The sequence below is a fragment of the Oryctolagus cuniculus genome, chromosome 13, assembly GCF_051225735.1.
Source record: "Oryctolagus cuniculus isolate XC-2025 breed Fujian yellow rabbit chromosome 13, ASM5122573v1, whole genome shotgun sequence".
Taxonomy (NCBI): Eukaryota; Metazoa; Chordata; class Mammalia; order Lagomorpha; family Leporidae; genus Oryctolagus; species Oryctolagus cuniculus.
The window spans coordinates 1,282,038-1,297,529 of NC_142879.1; the positions used below are offsets into that span (position 1 = coordinate 1,282,038).

The window sequence follows — 15,492 nt, forward strand, 5'->3', positions numbered from 1 at the left end:
CCCCCCCACCCCCGCCTGACTGCCTTCTCTGCCCCGCCCCCCCACCCCCGCCTGACTGCCTTCTCTGCCCCGCCCCCCCACCCCCACCTGACTGCCTTCTCTGCCCTGGGCCCCCCACCCCCGCCTGACTGCCTTCTCTGCCCCGGGCCCCCGCCCCCGCCTGACTGCCTTCTCTGCCCCGGGCCGTCGCCTTCATCACCAGAGGCCCAAGTGGAATGCACTGGAAGTCCTGGCCTCATTAAGGCGCTGGGAGAAACCCCGTCTGAGCAGCGGAGCAGCACGTGGCCCTGTGTAACCGCAGCACGCAGGGCAGGGGTGTGGCCGCACGTGCACTGAGCCCTGTGGGGCAGGTGCAGCCCTGGGAGCCTCACCTGCTCCCTGGGGACAAACCCTGTTCTTCCCCAGAGCGCGGGGGCAGAGGGCCGGGCGCGGGCCTCGTGCCCTTACAAGAATGCGGCTGCTTGGCGCCCGGCCAGCCTCTCCCACCTGGGCGGAGGGAACGCCAGACAGACGCACGCCCGGCCTGTTTCCCGAGGCCCTGGCTGCTGGGGAGAAATGACTCGCGTGCTCCAAGTTGAGCCTTCTTAGATTCAAAACTCACCCCCAGCAGTGACCGCTGGCCTGCCCGGCCCGGGAGTCCCCTCCTGGTCTCTGTCACGGCTCGGCTGCCCCCTCCCACACTTGTGCGGTTTTGCACCTCCTCCCCTCCCCCACCTTGTTTCTTTGATCTCTTAATCCCACTCCCTGACAGGTGTCGGCCCGGCCACTACCACCTGGAGCCAAACAACCCCGAGGGCTGCACCCAGTGCTTCTGCTACGGGCACTCGGCCAGCTGCCGCAGCGCGGCGGGCTACAGCGTCCACGAGGTCTCCTCCACCTTCCCCCGAGGTGAGGGCCTCCGCGTCTCCAAGCACGTCACCTCTCGGGGCCCGGGCCTGCCCTGACGTGTGGAGGACGCGGAGGCCGATGAGGAACCCGGGGTGGCGGGGCCGGGTGTGGCTCTCCTGTGTCCGGTCCCCGTGCGTTTGGGTTGCAGCCTTCATGAGACCCGCATTCGCCAGCGGGACCACTGTCGCTCATGGCAGGGTCAGGGGCCGGGGGCCCCAGGGCTCTGGCGGCATGGGGGGTCCACGTGTCTGATTTCACGCTTCTCTCTGAACCCCCTGCCCCCCGAGCCGGCCCCTTCCTGCAGACACAGTGGAGGTGGAGACACAGGCAGATGGAAACCGAGAGTCAGGCTGCGCGGTGACGTGAGGCCGGGCTCGGCCACCCGGGGTGCCGAGGGCCACGTGCGGCGTGGTCACCCCACAGAGGGGCCGGCGCCCGAGCCCAGGGTTTGCTCGTGTTGCAGATGCAGACGGCTGGAGGGCCGTGCACAGCAATGGGGCTCCCGCGAAGCTCCAGTGGTCGCCCCACCACCGGGACGTGTTCAGCTCAGCCCGGCGCACTGACCCCATCTATTTCGTGGCTCCTGGTACGTGTGGAACGCTGTGCGCTGTGTGCTGTGGCGGTGGGGTGGGGGTGGGTCTGGCAGGCGTCTCCAGGACGCAGGGGGTCTATGCTGTGCCGGATGAGGTCTCCAGGACTCGGGGGCGGGCCCTGGCGGAGGGGCCTATGGAATCGAATGGAAGTTTCCAGGCTGCCCATTGGGGCAGGAAACCTGGAGCTGTGGGTCCCCGGAGAGGCGGGTGCAAAAGCCAAGCAGAGCGTTTCTCACACTCGGGCCTTAGGGGAGGCCCTGGGGAGAACTGGACGCACTCCCCTATCCCCAGCAGTGCACCAGTGCCGGCCGGGTGGTGCCCGTGGCCTCCATCTCCAGTCCCCTGGGCTGTGCCAGTGCCAGCCGGGTGGTGCCCGTGGCCTCCATCTCCAGTCCCCTGGGCTGTGCCAGTGCCAGCCGGGTGGTGCCCGTGGCCTCCGTCTCCAGTCCCCTGGGCCGTGCCAGTGCCGGCTGGGTGGTGACTGTGGCCTCCATCCCCAGTCCCCTGGGCCGTCAGCCGGGAGCAGAGAAGTTCTCCTCACAGGCACCCTGTGCGCTGCAGGGCTTCACCTGACGGGGGCGCTGCTGCTGTGGCAGCCAGGGCCCCACGTGTCCCTCCGTGCCCGGGCTGCGCCGTGACTGTGACCCTCTCACAGATGGAGTGGCCTAGCCGTCATGGCCCACGGCAGGTGGCACGGCCAGGGTCACACAGGGTGCTTCGGGGCTGGACAGGAGGGAAGGCGGGCCGAGGCAGAAGCCCCCTCGCTCGCGGAAACTCGCACCGCTGATGCCGCTCTTGTAAAATTCTCTCCCGTAGCCAAGTTCCTTGGGAACCAACAGGTGAGCTACGGGCAGAGGCTGTCCTTCGACTACCGTGTGGACCGGGGGGGCAGGCAGCCGTCTGCCCACGACGTGATCCTGGAAGGTGCCGGGCTGCGGGTCACAGCTCCCCTGATGCCACGCGGCAAGGCGCTGCCGTGCGGGGTCACCAGGACGTACGTGTTCAGGTGAGGGGAGACCCCGAGGGGGTCACACGGCCACGTGTGGTGGCAGTGCTGCTGCCTGGTTGGTGGTGCGGCCCTGGCTGGGCGGTGTGGTCAGTGGAGGCTGCAGACGCGAGGCCTGGATGAGCGGGTGACAGCGGCAGAGTCATCAGGGCCTGAGACGCAGGGGGGCTCGGCTGGGCAGTGAGGCCTGAGTGATGCCAGCAGCCGCCCCCGGTAGAGAAGGAGAGAGGCTTGCAGTGGCCCCAGGCAGTTTTGCACTCCGAGGGGCCGAGTGCGAATGGGGTGCCGTCTCGGGGCCTGTGTGTGTCTCTGGGGAGGGCGCGCTACCCCCAGGACGGGACACGGCACCGTGCGTCCCGAGAGCTCGGGGTCCGGTGCGGACCCTGCCCAGGGGCCGCTGTCCGTGAGCACTGGTGTCTGGGGCGGCTGCGTGGCTGGGAGACGCGAATGCACACTGCGCAACTGTGGCCTCGGCGGGGTTGCCGTGCGCGCTCTCGGAAAGAGCCTCGTTCTGCAGGGGGAGCCGCCGCAGGTGTGGGCTGAGACCGAGTGGCGTCAGGCGGCCCCCATGCGTGAGTGGAGGGGCGTGTGTGGCCCTTGGGAGCAGCCGTGCTGGGGCAGCAGGACCCTGGGCCCAGCCCGCCCTGGCCGGGGTGCCCCCCACCCCCCATGGGGCCGCCCTCCCCCGTGCCTGGAGCCGGGCTGTTCCCCTGCGCGCGGGCACAGCCTGTGTGGGAGGGAGGAGTGGCGGCCAGGGCTGAGACTGGCTTTCGATCGTGCAGGTTAAGCGAACACCCCAGCAGTCACTGGAGCCCCCAGCTCAGCTACTTTGAGTACAGGCGGCTGCTGCGGAACCTCACGGCGCTCCGAATCCGAGCCACGTACGGAGAATACAGTGAGTGGCCGAGCGCCCCCCCCCCCCGCCCTCGGTGCCCCTGGCTCTGCTCTCCGGGGTGGGGGCTCGGAGCAGCCAGCCCTCCTGACGGTGCCGATGGGGAGTCTGATGCAGTCAGGGTTCTAGGGCCTAGGAGATGCTCCTAAGTCTCTCTAGAAACAGGCCGGCACGGGGTGGGCTGGGGGGACGCAAGACGTTTCCTTAGCGGGGGAGGGCGAGGCCTGTCTGGGAGGAGCACGTGTCTGTCTGCGCCTCCCCGGGATCCCGTCTGTCCCCTCCTGAACCCCGCACGCTGGGTGCTCCTGCTGCACTTTCCAGCCAGAGCTGCCCCCAGCTCCGTAGCCCTCACGTAGAGGAGGCTCGGCCACACGCACGGTTTCCGTGTCGCCGGTGCAGCCGTCACGGCAGGAAGTGAAAAGGTGTTTGGTAACCAACAGCCAAGCCTTCCCCTGCTCCAGGAGCTGTGGTCCATGCGTCGTCTCCGTTAGTTCTCGCAAGAAACGCAGGCACCCCTGTGACCCCGCGTCTGCAGCCAGGGAGGAGGAAACCCACACGGCTGGCGAGGGTGGCGCCGGGGCCAACCCTGGCCCTCCAGCTGCAGAGCCCCGAGCCCTTGCAGCCCCCAGCACCCAGCCCAGTGCACCCCTGCCTCTGGGGGCAGCCGCCCCCGGCACCTAGCCCAGTGCACCCCTGCCTCTGGGGGCAGCCGCTCCCGACACCCAGCCCAGTGCACCCCGCCTCTGGGGGCAGCCGCCCCCTGCACCCGGCCCAGTGCACCCCTGCCTCTGGGGGCAGCCGCCCCCCGCACCCGGCCCAGTGCACCCCTGCCTCTGGGGGCAGCCGCCCCCTGCACCCAGCCCAGTGCACCCCTGCCTCTGGGGGCAGCCGCCCCCGGCACCCAGCCCAGTGCACCCCCTGCCTCTGGGGGCAGCCGCCCCCGGCACCCAGCCCAGTGCGTCCCTGCCTCTGGGGGCAGCTGACCCCCGCACCCAGCCCAGTGCACCCCTGCCTCTGGGGGCAGGCGCCCCCAGCACCCAGCCCAGTGCGTCCCTGCCTCTGGGGGCAGTTGCCCCCCGCACCCGGCCTGGCGAGCGCCGCCTGCCTCTGATAGGAAACACAAAAGCCCTAAGCGAGGCCTGCCCGGCCCGGCCGCTCACAACCTGTCCTCTGTGCTGCAGGCACCGGGTACCTCGACAACGTGACCCTGACTTCTGCCCGCCCCGTCCCTGGAGCCCCTGCGCCCTGGGTGGAGCAGTGCGTGTGCCCAGCCGGGTACAGGGGCCAGTTCTGCCAGGACTGCGCTTCTGGCTACAAGAGAGACGCCGCAGGGCTGGGGCCTTTCGGTACCTGTGTTCCTTGTAGCTGCCCAGGGGGCGGGGCCTGCGATCCCGACACAGGTGAGTGGGGTGACAGCTGGCGGGGTGGCCGGCTGGGGTCACCTGGAATACCGCAGGGGTGTGGGAAAGGTGCCCGGTGCCAAGAAGAGGCTGCAGGGCTCAGCGCGGGGCGGGGCGCTGGGCTGCGTCACAGGAGTTGGGGGGGGATCAGAGTTGGGGGGGAGCGGTCAGGGAGAGGATGGCGTCAAGGTCGCCAGCTGTTACGATGTCAGGGCAGCGAGGACGAGACCTGCGGCTGGGCCGGGAGAGCTGAGTGCCGGTGCTCGGGCTCTTTGGGGAACATTCTAGAAAGAGAGGCTGCCTTTCTGCCCTGGCCCCGCGAGTGGTCCGTGCTGATGGGCACCTGCTCGCTCCTCTGCCCCAGGGGACTGCTACGCGGGGGACGAGAACCCCACCATCGAGTGCGCCGACTGCCCCGCCGGCTTCTACAATGACCCTCAGGACCCCCGCAGCTGCAAGCCCTGCCCGTGTCCCGATGGGCTCGGCTGCTCGGTGATGCCGGAGACGGAGGAGGTGGTGTGCAGCAGCTGCCCGCCGGGGGCCGCGGGTGAGCCCGGGCTGCTTCCCGGCCTCCGTTCCCGGGGGTCCTGTCGTGGGTGTTTCTGTGGACGACGTGGTGCCCCCTCCAGCGCCGCCCCCTCTGCCCTGAAGGCAGAGCTCTTCTGTTCAGGGGCCTGGGTGGCCGCTGGGCCCTGCCGCCCGTGCTGCCCCCGGGGGCCTCCGTGCGCCCTCCCGAGAGTGACCGCGGCGCAGGCCCCTGAGCCTGGCCCTGCCGCCTCCTTCCCAGGTGCCCGCTGCGAGCTCTGCGCCGATGGCTACTTTGGGGACCCCTTGGGGGAACGTGGCCCCGCGAGGCCTTGTCAGCCCTGTCTGTGCAACAACAACGTGGACCCCAGTGCCTCCGGGAACTGCGACCGGCTGACGGGCCGGTGTCTGAAGTGCACCCACAACACCGCCGGCGCCCACTGTGACCGCTGCAAGGACGGCTACTTCGGGGACCCGCTGGCCCCCCACGCAGCAGACAAGTGTCGCGGTAGGAGGCCCCACAGCTGCGGGTGGCAGCGGGATCCTGATGCGTGTTCTTTGACCGCGACGGCCCCTTCCCCCGACGCGCCCTCCCACCCTGCTGCCCTGGACCAGGGCTCGGGACAGCTGCAGGCTGGGCAAACCAGGCGGGAGGCGGGAGACGGGAGGTGGTCTGGTCCCGTCGCTAGGGCCGAGGGAGCGCGGGGCTGCGGCCTGGGCCCCTCCTCAGGTGCATGCGGCTCTCAGAGCTGCTGCAGGAGGCACAGAGCCCGAATCAGCCAGCGAGCATGGGGGGACGAGAGGTCAGAGGCCCCCGAGGGAGCCAGCAAGGGGACAAGGCCTGGAGAGTGGTGGGCGGTCCCCGCCGGGTCCTCTCCTGCCCAGCCCCCCATGTGGCACTCCAGAGACAGGAGTAGGGGCTTGTGTGGCTGTCATAGAGACCCAGACAGGGCCTGGTGCCCAGAACTCCAGAGCTCATGGGAGACAAAGTCAAAAAGGGCGCTGGGGACCCAGGGTGGAGAACTGAGATCTGCAGGGCACCCAGAGCCTCCCCCAGCTCTGCCCCGACCCTCCCCCACACTCACCCTCCCCCACACTCACCTCCCCCACCATTGACCCTCCCCACACTCACCCTTCCCCACACCCTCCCCCCACTGACCCTCCCCCACCATTGACCCTCCCCCCACTGACCCTTCCCCACACCCTCCTCCCACTGACCCCCCCCACCATTGACCCTCCCCCCACTGACCCTTCCCCCACTACCCTAACCCTACACTAACCCTCCCCACACTGAACCTCCCCCTACTGACCCTCTCCCCATTGACCTTAACCTTACACTGACCCTCCCCCACACTGACCCTGCCCCCACTGATCCTAACCCTACACTGACCCTCCCCCACACTACCCTCCCCCCACTGACCCTAACCCTTCCCCCACTAATCCTCCCCCATACTGACCCTCTCCCCACTGACCCTCCCCCACACTGACCCTACCCCCACTAATCCTCCCCCATACTGACCCTCCCCCCACTGACCCTCCCCCCCACTGACCCTAACCCTACACTAACCCTCCTCCCACTGACCCTCCCCCACTGACCCTCCCCCCCACTGACCCTAACCCTACACTAACCCTCCCCCCACTGACCCTCCCCCCCACTGAGCCTCCCCCCACTCACCCTCCCCCCCCACTGACCCTAACCCTACACTAACCCTTCCCCCACTGACCCTCCCCCCCACTGAGCCTCCCCCCACTGAGCCTCCCCCACACTGACCCTCCCCATACTGACCCTCCCCATACTGACCCTCCCCTCACTGACCCTTCCCCACACTGACCCTCCCCCCACTGACCCTCCCCCAGCCTCCCACACACCCTCCCCTCACACCCCCCACCTGGCGCTCTGTGGGCTCGGCGATGTCCAGCCTGGGCCTGGGCTGCAGGGTGCGGGAGATAGCCCAGGGCAGGAGGGGCGCCCAGGGCCTCCGAGTCCTGAGGTGCGGGCAGGGCGTGGCGTGGCGGTCGCGGTGGGGACACATCTGCCCTCACAGCAGTGGTCAAGGTGAAAGAGCAAGCACGCGCACGCTGGGCCGGCGGCGTCCACCCAGCCCAGGGGGTCCCGGACGCAGGTCTCCCTGGCTTCCATGGAACTGGGAGCTACGAAAGTGCGTGGAAAAGCTAAATTAAAAGACAAGTTGGGTGCCGGTTCTGTCCCGGTTGCCCCTCTTCCAGGCCAGCTCTCTGCTGAGGCCAGGGAGGGCAATGGAGGATGACCCAAGTGCTTGGGCCCTGCACCCCATGGGAGACCAGGAGAAGCACCTGGCTCCTGGCTTTGGATCGGCACAGTGCCGGCCATAGCGGCCATTTTGGGGGGTGAACCAATGGAAGGAAGACCTTTCTCTCTCTCTCTCTCACTATCTAACTCTGCCTGTCAAAAAAAATTTTTTTAAAAGACAAGTTTATTTTGGTGCAAAAAGTTTTGAAATCCATGCGTAGTTCTTTTTCAAAACGTACATTCCGTGAATTTTTTGTAGAGCCCCTGGTATGCGTGGTGTTCAGAGCTGTTTGCACCAAAGTGGGCGTGTCCTTTTATCCTGCTGTGCGCTGCTGGTGAGGCTGTCACCCAGCTGTCCATCAAGCGCTGAGGCCACGGAGGAAGGCACACAGCCGGGAACCCGTGCCATCGTGGCGCAGCCCTCTGGGCCGACGCCACCGCAGCGGTGAAGTTCCTGCCGCGCCTCCGGCAGCCACGGCTGAGCAGAGGGAAGGGAGCGGAGGCTCGGCCCCGTGGTGGCGTGCCTCCTCAGTAAGACGGGACGCTGCAGGCCTGGGAGAAGCGTCCCGCACCCCGAGCGCAAGGCCAGTGCGCGTCTGTGGGGCATCTCGGGGTAGTTGAGTGCCAGGCAGGAGCTGAGCGCCGCACCAGAGTGACATCCGGCCCACACACTGGGCACACGGGCCAGCCCACACCGCATGCGCTGGGCCTGGGCGCTGGGACGTGCTTGCAGGCACAGACCCACAGGGCGGGACGGGGCGCCGGGCTCCTCACCACCGGGCACCCCACTGCCTCTCGGCTTTGTTGCCCGCGGGGTGCTGGGCTGAGCATGATGGGCAGGCTGTGTCATCTGTCTCTCGTCTCCAGCTTGCAACTGCAACCCCGAGGGCTCGGAGCTGGGACAGTGTCGACGGGACGGCAGCTGTGTGTGCAAGCCGGGGTTCAGCGGCCTCCACTGTGAGCACGCAGCCCCGGCCGCCCCCGCCAGCACGGCACCGGGCTGTCCCGCCTGCTATCAGCGAGTGAAGAGTCAGGTGTGCACGCCCCTCTGCCCCACCCTGCGGAACCCAATCCCCAGGGGCCCAGGGCGGCTCCAGCACAGCCCTAGGCCCTGCCTGGGGTCCTGGGTGTGTGGTGTAGCAGGCTCAGCTGCCGCTGGCCACACTGGCGCACCCCGTATCCGAGTGTGAGTCCCGGCTGCTCTGCTCCGGATCCAGCTCCCTGCCAGTGTGCCTGGGCAGGCGGTGGATGATGGCCCAAGTGCTCGGTCCCCTGCCACTCACACAGGAGACCAGGAGGGAGTTCCGGCTGTCTGCGGGACATTTAGGGAGTGAACCAGCGGGTGGTAGCGCGCACGCACACGCTCGCTCTCTCTCTCATTCTGCATGTCAAATAAACACATACATCAATAAATCTACCAAAAACCCACACAGACAAAGCCTGAGGGCCGCTCTGGCCCCGTGGTTGAGGTGCCGGGCAGGCGACGGTGCCCCGACCGAGTGGCTGGGTCTGCGCTCAGCTCCGGCCCCTGCTGGGAGGCGGTGACGGTGCTCAAGCGCTTGGGCTCCTGCCGCCCCGTGAGGGACCCCGCGCTTGCCTTGGCTGGCGCTGGGGAGTGTGAAGCCCGTAAGGGACCTCGCCTTCCCTCCTCCCCCTTCCATCTCTCAGAGAAGCAAACAGGGTCCGCAGAGTTCTTGTCCCGTGAACCGTGAACGTTCCGTGAGCTCCCCGCGGCTGCGCCTCGGCTGGCGCTCAGCGCGGCTCGGTTGGAGGAAGGCGTTCTGACCTCAGAAGCGGGGCCGAGCAGGGCTGGGAACACTTGCAGTCCTGAGAGTGGCTCGGCCCAGGGGCCCTCGCTGAGCCCAGAGCTGCCCCGGCCCCCAGCCAGCGGGCTGCCTCCCGAGGCAGGTCCTCGCCCGTGAGGGCTGTGACGGGTCCCCGGGGCGGCGCTTTCCCGAGAGGCCTGGGCTCCGTGGGTCTCCCGCCCGCCTGCCCGCGGGAGAAGGAGCTCGGTGCTGCGGCTGCTGGTCGTTCGCTTCTGTTCCTCTGGGGTGAGGGGTGCAGGGGAGGAAGGCCCAGACGGAGACCCACCTGCTTTGGACTCATTGTACGCTCTGAGTGCCAGCCGCTGTGCTGGGCCTTTGCAAACTTTTTTTTAACGATTTAAAAAATGTATTTATTATTTGAGAGGCAGAGTTGGGGGTGCGAGGTTCATCTTCCATCCACTGGTTCACTCCCTAAGTGGCTGCCACAGCCAGAGCTGGGCTGATCCGAAGCCAGGAGCGGGAGCTGCTTCTGGGTCTCCCACGTGGGTGCAGGGACTCAAGCACTTGGACCATCTGCTGCTGCTCTCCCAGGCCATCTGCAGGGAGCTGCATCGGAAGTGGAGCAGCCGGGACCGGAACTGCGCCCATGTGGGATGCCGGCGCCGCAGGCAGAGGCTTAGCTGGGCCCTCACTTTGCAATGTTAACTCCCTGAGTCCAGGCAGCAGCACTGTGACATGGTCTTATGGTTTCCATTGTCCCGTTCCATGGGCATAGGGGTGACTTGCGCAGGGTCACGCCGTCGGCGAGTTGTGGGGCTGGGATTCACCCCAGGCACCTGGGCCCGGACCGGCCGGGAGTCTGCCTCCCCGCTGCTCCGCCCGGCTCCGGCCTGGGCCCCGTCCCACCCTCTCCCTGGTCCTCTCTCCCGTGCGCTTGTAGCTGGGTCCGTTCCTGCAGCAGCTGTGGAGCCTGGAGGCCCTGGTGTCAACGGCGCAGGGCGGCGCGGTGCCCGACGCGGAGCTGGATGGCCGGGTGCGGCAGGCCGAGCAGGCACTGCAGGACGTCCTGCGAGAGGCCCAGGGCTCAGAAGGTGACCGAGTGCTCGCGTGGCCCAGCGCCCCTGCCCGCCGCCTCGGCAGCTGCACGGTGGAGGTCCCCGGGGTCAGCGTTGTGCGTGACCCTCGGCCCTCTCTTCCCCGCTCTGTGTGCAGATGCCGGCAGAGCCCTCAGTGTCCAGTTGGCCAAGATGAGGAGCCAAGAGAACAGCTACCGGGCGCGCCTGGCCGAGCTGGGGAGGACGGCGGAGAGGCTGCAGGCCCTGGGCAACCCGCACCAGCGCCGGGCGCAGGACACTCGCCGGCTGCTCGCTCAGATGCGCCTGAGCCTGGAGGAGAGCGACGCGGCGCTGCGAAACACCGTGGGTTTGCCTGCCTGGCGTGGGGAGGGCCGCCGGGCTGCGGCGCGCTCTCGCCCCTGGGTGTCCCCTCCCTGCCTCTGTCGCACCTGCGCTCAGCACCCGCGCCGCAAAGGTTCCCTCCTGCTGCAGGCTCCTGCTGTATGGCCAGCCACGCCCTCCCCCCCGGCCCCACCTCTCCTGCACGTGCCGTGTCCGTGCCCTGTCTGCCCCACATCCTCCCCCCGGCCCCGCCTCTCCTGCAGGTGCACCACGCCCTCCCCCTGGCCCCGCCTCTCCTGCAGGTGCACCACGCCCTCCCCCCCGGCCCCGCCTCTCCTGCAGGTGCACCACGCCCTCTCCCTGGCCCCACCTCTCCTGCCATGCCCCTCTGCGCACCTGCGCCTGCTGTGTGAACGGATGATGGATGAGCAAGTGGACAAATGACGGGAGCAGAGGGCGAGCAGAGACCCTGTAGGGAAGGAGCCGCTGAGGGAAGGGTTTTCTCTTTAAGAATTTTATTTATTTGAGAGGAACAGTTATAGACAGAGACAGACAGATGGACGGAAAGGTCTTCCATCCGCTGGTTCAGTCCTCCAATGGCCACAGTGGCCAGAGCTGAGCCGATCTGGACCAGGAGCCAGGAGCTTCCTTTGGGTCTCCCACACAGGTGCAGGGGCCCGAGGACTTGGGCCATCTTCTACTGCTTTCCCAGGCCACAGCAGAGAGCTGGATGGGAGTGGAGCAGCCGGGACTGGAACCGGTGCCCACATGGGATGTGGCAGTGCAGGCAGCGGCTTGACCCGCTACGCCACTGCGCCGGCCCTGAGGGCTGACTGGGAGAAGAGGGTTTCCCGAGCGACGGCCTCAGCGGGGCAGGAGGGCGGCCCCTGCGGCCGCGTGGAGAGGGCTGGGGCGGCACTGGCGTGGGTGGACGGTGCGCGTGAGTGAGGGAAGCGGGAAGCGCCCCAGCTGCCGGGTGGGGGACCCCGTGGGAACAGTGTGTGCTCACTTCCCGGTGACGAAGCTGTTTACCGTGGAGCGCGAGCTGGCGCGTGTGCCTGGGCCTTCCCGGGGGACGTGCTCCTAAGCGCAGCTGTGTGTGCGGACGTTTCTGACTTGGCTTTCTGCTGCGCCCAGCGTGGTTCTGGTTCGGTGTGGGCCACAGGGCGGAGGGTGTGACAGCGGCCCGGTGCAAGGCATTAACCCGTTCTTTCCCGCAGAACGTCCCCACCACGGAGCGCTACGTGGGGCCCAATGGCTTTGGAAGTCTGGCCCAGGAGGCCGCGCGGCTGGCAGACAGGTGAGCCGCGCCGGGCTGCGTCTGCCGGGACTGGGGGTGTCCAGGCTCCGAGCCCCACGCTGGGCTCTGGTTGTGCAGGAGCGGGGTGGGCGTTTCTTTCCCAGACCTCTCCGTGACCCAGAAGGGGCCTTGCTGTTTGTCGAGGCGCTCCCCAGCCACGTGAGATGAGTCAGCCCTTGGAAGAACACATCTTGCAGCTTTCAGGGACTCCCAGGCTCCCACGTGGAGCAGCGGGGCGTCGGCCAGCCTGCGGCCCGGTCGGCGGAGCGGTTTCCTCTGGGTCCTGGCCGGCTCTGAGCCCCTGCGGCTCGCAGAGGCTCGCTGAGTGTGGCCAGCGGCCGGCTCTGTGGGTCCGAGAGGCGTTCCGTGGGCAGCGGGGGCTGGCGTGTGTGCTTGGAGCATGAGCTGCCTCCCGAGCCCTGGTTTTTTGTTTGTTTGTCTTTGTTTTAAAGATTTATTTACTTGAAAAGCGGGATTACAGAGAGGCAGAGAGAGAGAGAGAGAGAGAGAGAGAGGTCTTCCATGTGCTGGTTCACTCCCCAGTGGCTGCAGTGGCCAGAGCTGTGCTGATCCGAAGCCAGGAGCCAGGAGCTTCTTCCGGGTCTCCCACGTGGGTGCAGGGCCCAAGCACCTGGGCCATCCTCCACTGCTTTCCCAGGCCACAGCAGGGAGCTGGATTGGAAGTGGAGCAGCCGGGACTCAACCGGCGCCCATATGGGATGCTGGCGCTGCAGGCTGGGGCTTTAACCTGCTGTGCCGCAGCGCTGCCCCCTGAGCCCTGTTTTTAAAAATCCCTTTCTAGAAACAGAACAGAGGTCTGGGGGACTTCCTGGAACAGCTTGGCCCTGTTGAGAGTTGCAGTGGGGGTGGGTGGGTGGGGAGTTGGACCCCAGACGCAGGAAGGTGCGGGGTCTCTCCTGCAGCAAAAGCTTACCCGTGCACTGCTCACCACCATGTCCGCCCCACCCCAGCCCCCACGCGCACACACACACACACACGTGTGTGCACGCACACACGCGCGCTCCACTCGCTGTGCAGGACGGCTCACACGCACCATCCTCAGGATGTCTCTGCCTCTTGGGAGCGGCTGCGTTCTGTACTATCTGGGTCCATACTGTTTGGCTTTTTTCTTTTTTCTTTTTTCGAATTTTCATTTTATCTGAGAGACAGGGCGAGATCTTCCACCTGCTGGCTCACTCCCCAAATGCCACAGCAGCCAGGGCTAGGTCAAACCGAAGCCGTGCTGGTTCCCCACGGGAGTGGCAGGAGCCCAAGCACTCGGGCCATCACCCGCTGCCTCCAGGGGCCTCAGCAGGGGGCTGGGACCCGGAAAGCCGAGCGCCGTGACGTGGGCGCCCCCGCCGGCATCCCCGCCGCCGTGCCCGATGCCCGTCCCCTGTCCCGCCTCCGAGCCACCCGGCCCCCTTTCCTCCCCTGTTTCTGTGAGAGCCCTGATGGAGCCCTTTGCCACGGGAGCCCTCACTCTCTGCTCTCCACCCTTTCAGCCACGTCGAGGCGGCCGGCCACGTGGAGCAGCTGGCCAGGGAGGCCGAGGACCTGTCGGAGCAGGCGCTGTCCCTGGTGCGAGAGGCTCAGAGCGGAGGCGGAGGCGGCGGCGGCCCTGACGGCTCCCTGGTGCCAGACCTGGTGGAAAAGTGTGTGTCAGGCCCTCGTGGGGACCACGGAGCCGCACGCGAAGGCTCCGTGTTGGCTCCCAGATGCACAGTAGCGGCAGCAGGCGGGCGGGAGAATGAGTCCCTGAGGGCGAACGCTGCAGCCCGGGAGGCCGGCTCCGGGTAGCGCCTCGGGGCCTCCGTCCACGGAGCTCCAGCCGTCTCAGGGATGCACCTGACGGGGGGTGGTGTTTACATTCCCAGGGGTCGGGGCCTGGGGCTGCATTGCTGGGACCCAGCCTGTATGCCTGCACGTGTGTGTATTGTGTGTATGTGTCCATGTAGGTGTGCACACAAACGCGTGTGTGTATGGGTGTGTCGTACATGCTTGCACGTGTGTATGTGTGTGCATATGCATCTGTGTGTACATGCACGTGAGCATCTGTGTATATGTGCATGTGTGGGGGGTATATGTGTGTACGCACCCAGTGTGCATGTGTGTATTTATGTGTGCACACACATGAACACGTGTACACGTGTATGTGCACGTGTGGGTATATGTGCATGCACATGCACGTGTGCATGCACCTGTGTGCACACACATGAACACATGTATGTGCATATATGCACACTATATTCATCTATGCATACATGTGAACACAGGTGTATGCATGTTTTGTGTGTGCACACGAACACACGTGTGTACATGCATGTATATGTGTGGATGTATTATACGTGTGTATGTGTATGCATCCATGTGTATATGTGCATATGTGTGTGCACATATATGGGTACGTGTGAACACGTGTGTGCACACACGTGGATGTATTGTGCATTTGTGTACATGTGCATGTGTATGCATCTGTGTGCACATACACGAATACATGTATGTGTGTATGCACATGCATGTGTGTATGGATGTCGTGGGCACGTTTGCATCTGTGTGCGTGCACATGAACACGTGTGTATGCATGTGTGTAGGTGTGTTGTGCATATGTGTGCGTGCACATGAACACACATGTGCATATGTGCATGTGTGTATTGGTTGTATTATACATGTGTATGCACCCCTGTGTATATGTACATGCACGTGTACATATATGTGCAAATACTCATGAACACGTATGTATGTGTGCACACAAGTGGGTGTGTTGTGTGTGCACACACGTATGCTCATGTATATGCATTAGGTGCACATATGTGCATGTGTATTATATGTGTATGTGTACACGCATCCATGTGTATATGTGCATCCATATGTGCGTGCATGGGAGCACATGTGTGTATGTGTGTGCATGTGTGCACACACGTATACCCATGTGTATGCATTATGTGCACGTGTGTGTGTCGGGCTCACATGTCAGCGGGCACCCTTGCCCGGTCTTCTGCTGGTCCAGCGACATTTAAACCACAGGGTGCGTTTCTCCTCTATGAGTGACGGCTCAGGGTCTTCTCCTCTCCTCCCCCACAGGCTGGAGCAGACCCGGTCCCTGGCCCAGCGGCTGTCCGGGGAGGCTGAGCGGGCAGACGGGGCAGCAGACACGGCTCTGCGGCAGGGTCTGCGCCTGCGCGACTCTGTGGCCCAGCTGCAGGGGGCCGACGTGCGCTCCCTCCAGGTGGGGCCCCCTGCGAGAAGGCGCTTGTGTCTCCTCCTGGGGCTCCGGGGAGCTGTTCCACTCCGGCCTCACTGCTTCAGGGCGGGAAGCGTCTCCGCCCGCCTCTCTCCCTGCTGTCTCTGTCCCTTCCCTCATTCTGGGGGCCCTGGGAAACCATCACCAAGCACTGCGCCCGCCGTTCCCGGCACTGCTCGCTCCTGAGGCTCCTCGGGCCCGCGGCTTCGTGG

At 66.1% G+C, this 15,492-nt stretch overlaps 1 protein-coding gene across 3 annotated transcripts in view; it reads left to right on the forward strand.

The window, feature by feature from the left end:
- The window catches only part of LAMC2 (laminin subunit gamma 2), a 41,653-nt gene that overhangs the window by 18,173 nt on the left and 7,988 nt on the right, over window positions 1–15,492 (forward strand). For all 3 annotated transcript variants that reach the window (XM_051841414.3, XM_089311961.1, XM_051841416.3), the window contains 13 exons: window positions 752–888; window positions 1,352–1,474; window positions 2,298–2,487; window positions 3,270–3,382; window positions 4,561–4,779; window positions 5,144–5,326; window positions 5,567–5,812; window positions 8,441–8,607; window positions 10,280–10,430; window positions 10,552–10,757; window positions 11,957–12,036; window positions 13,542–13,691; window positions 15,121–15,265. In XM_051841414.3, the coding sequence (XP_051697374.2) occupies window positions 752–888; window positions 1,352–1,474; window positions 2,298–2,487; window positions 3,270–3,382; window positions 4,561–4,779; window positions 5,144–5,326; window positions 5,567–5,812; window positions 8,441–8,607; window positions 10,280–10,430; window positions 10,552–10,757; window positions 11,957–12,036; window positions 13,542–13,691; window positions 15,121–15,265 (2,110 nt within the window). The remainder of the gene's footprint in view (window positions 1–751; window positions 889–1,351; window positions 1,475–2,297; window positions 2,488–3,269; window positions 3,383–4,560; window positions 4,780–5,143; window positions 5,327–5,566; window positions 5,813–8,440; window positions 8,608–10,279; window positions 10,431–10,551; window positions 10,758–11,956; window positions 12,037–13,541; window positions 13,692–15,120; window positions 15,266–15,492) is intronic.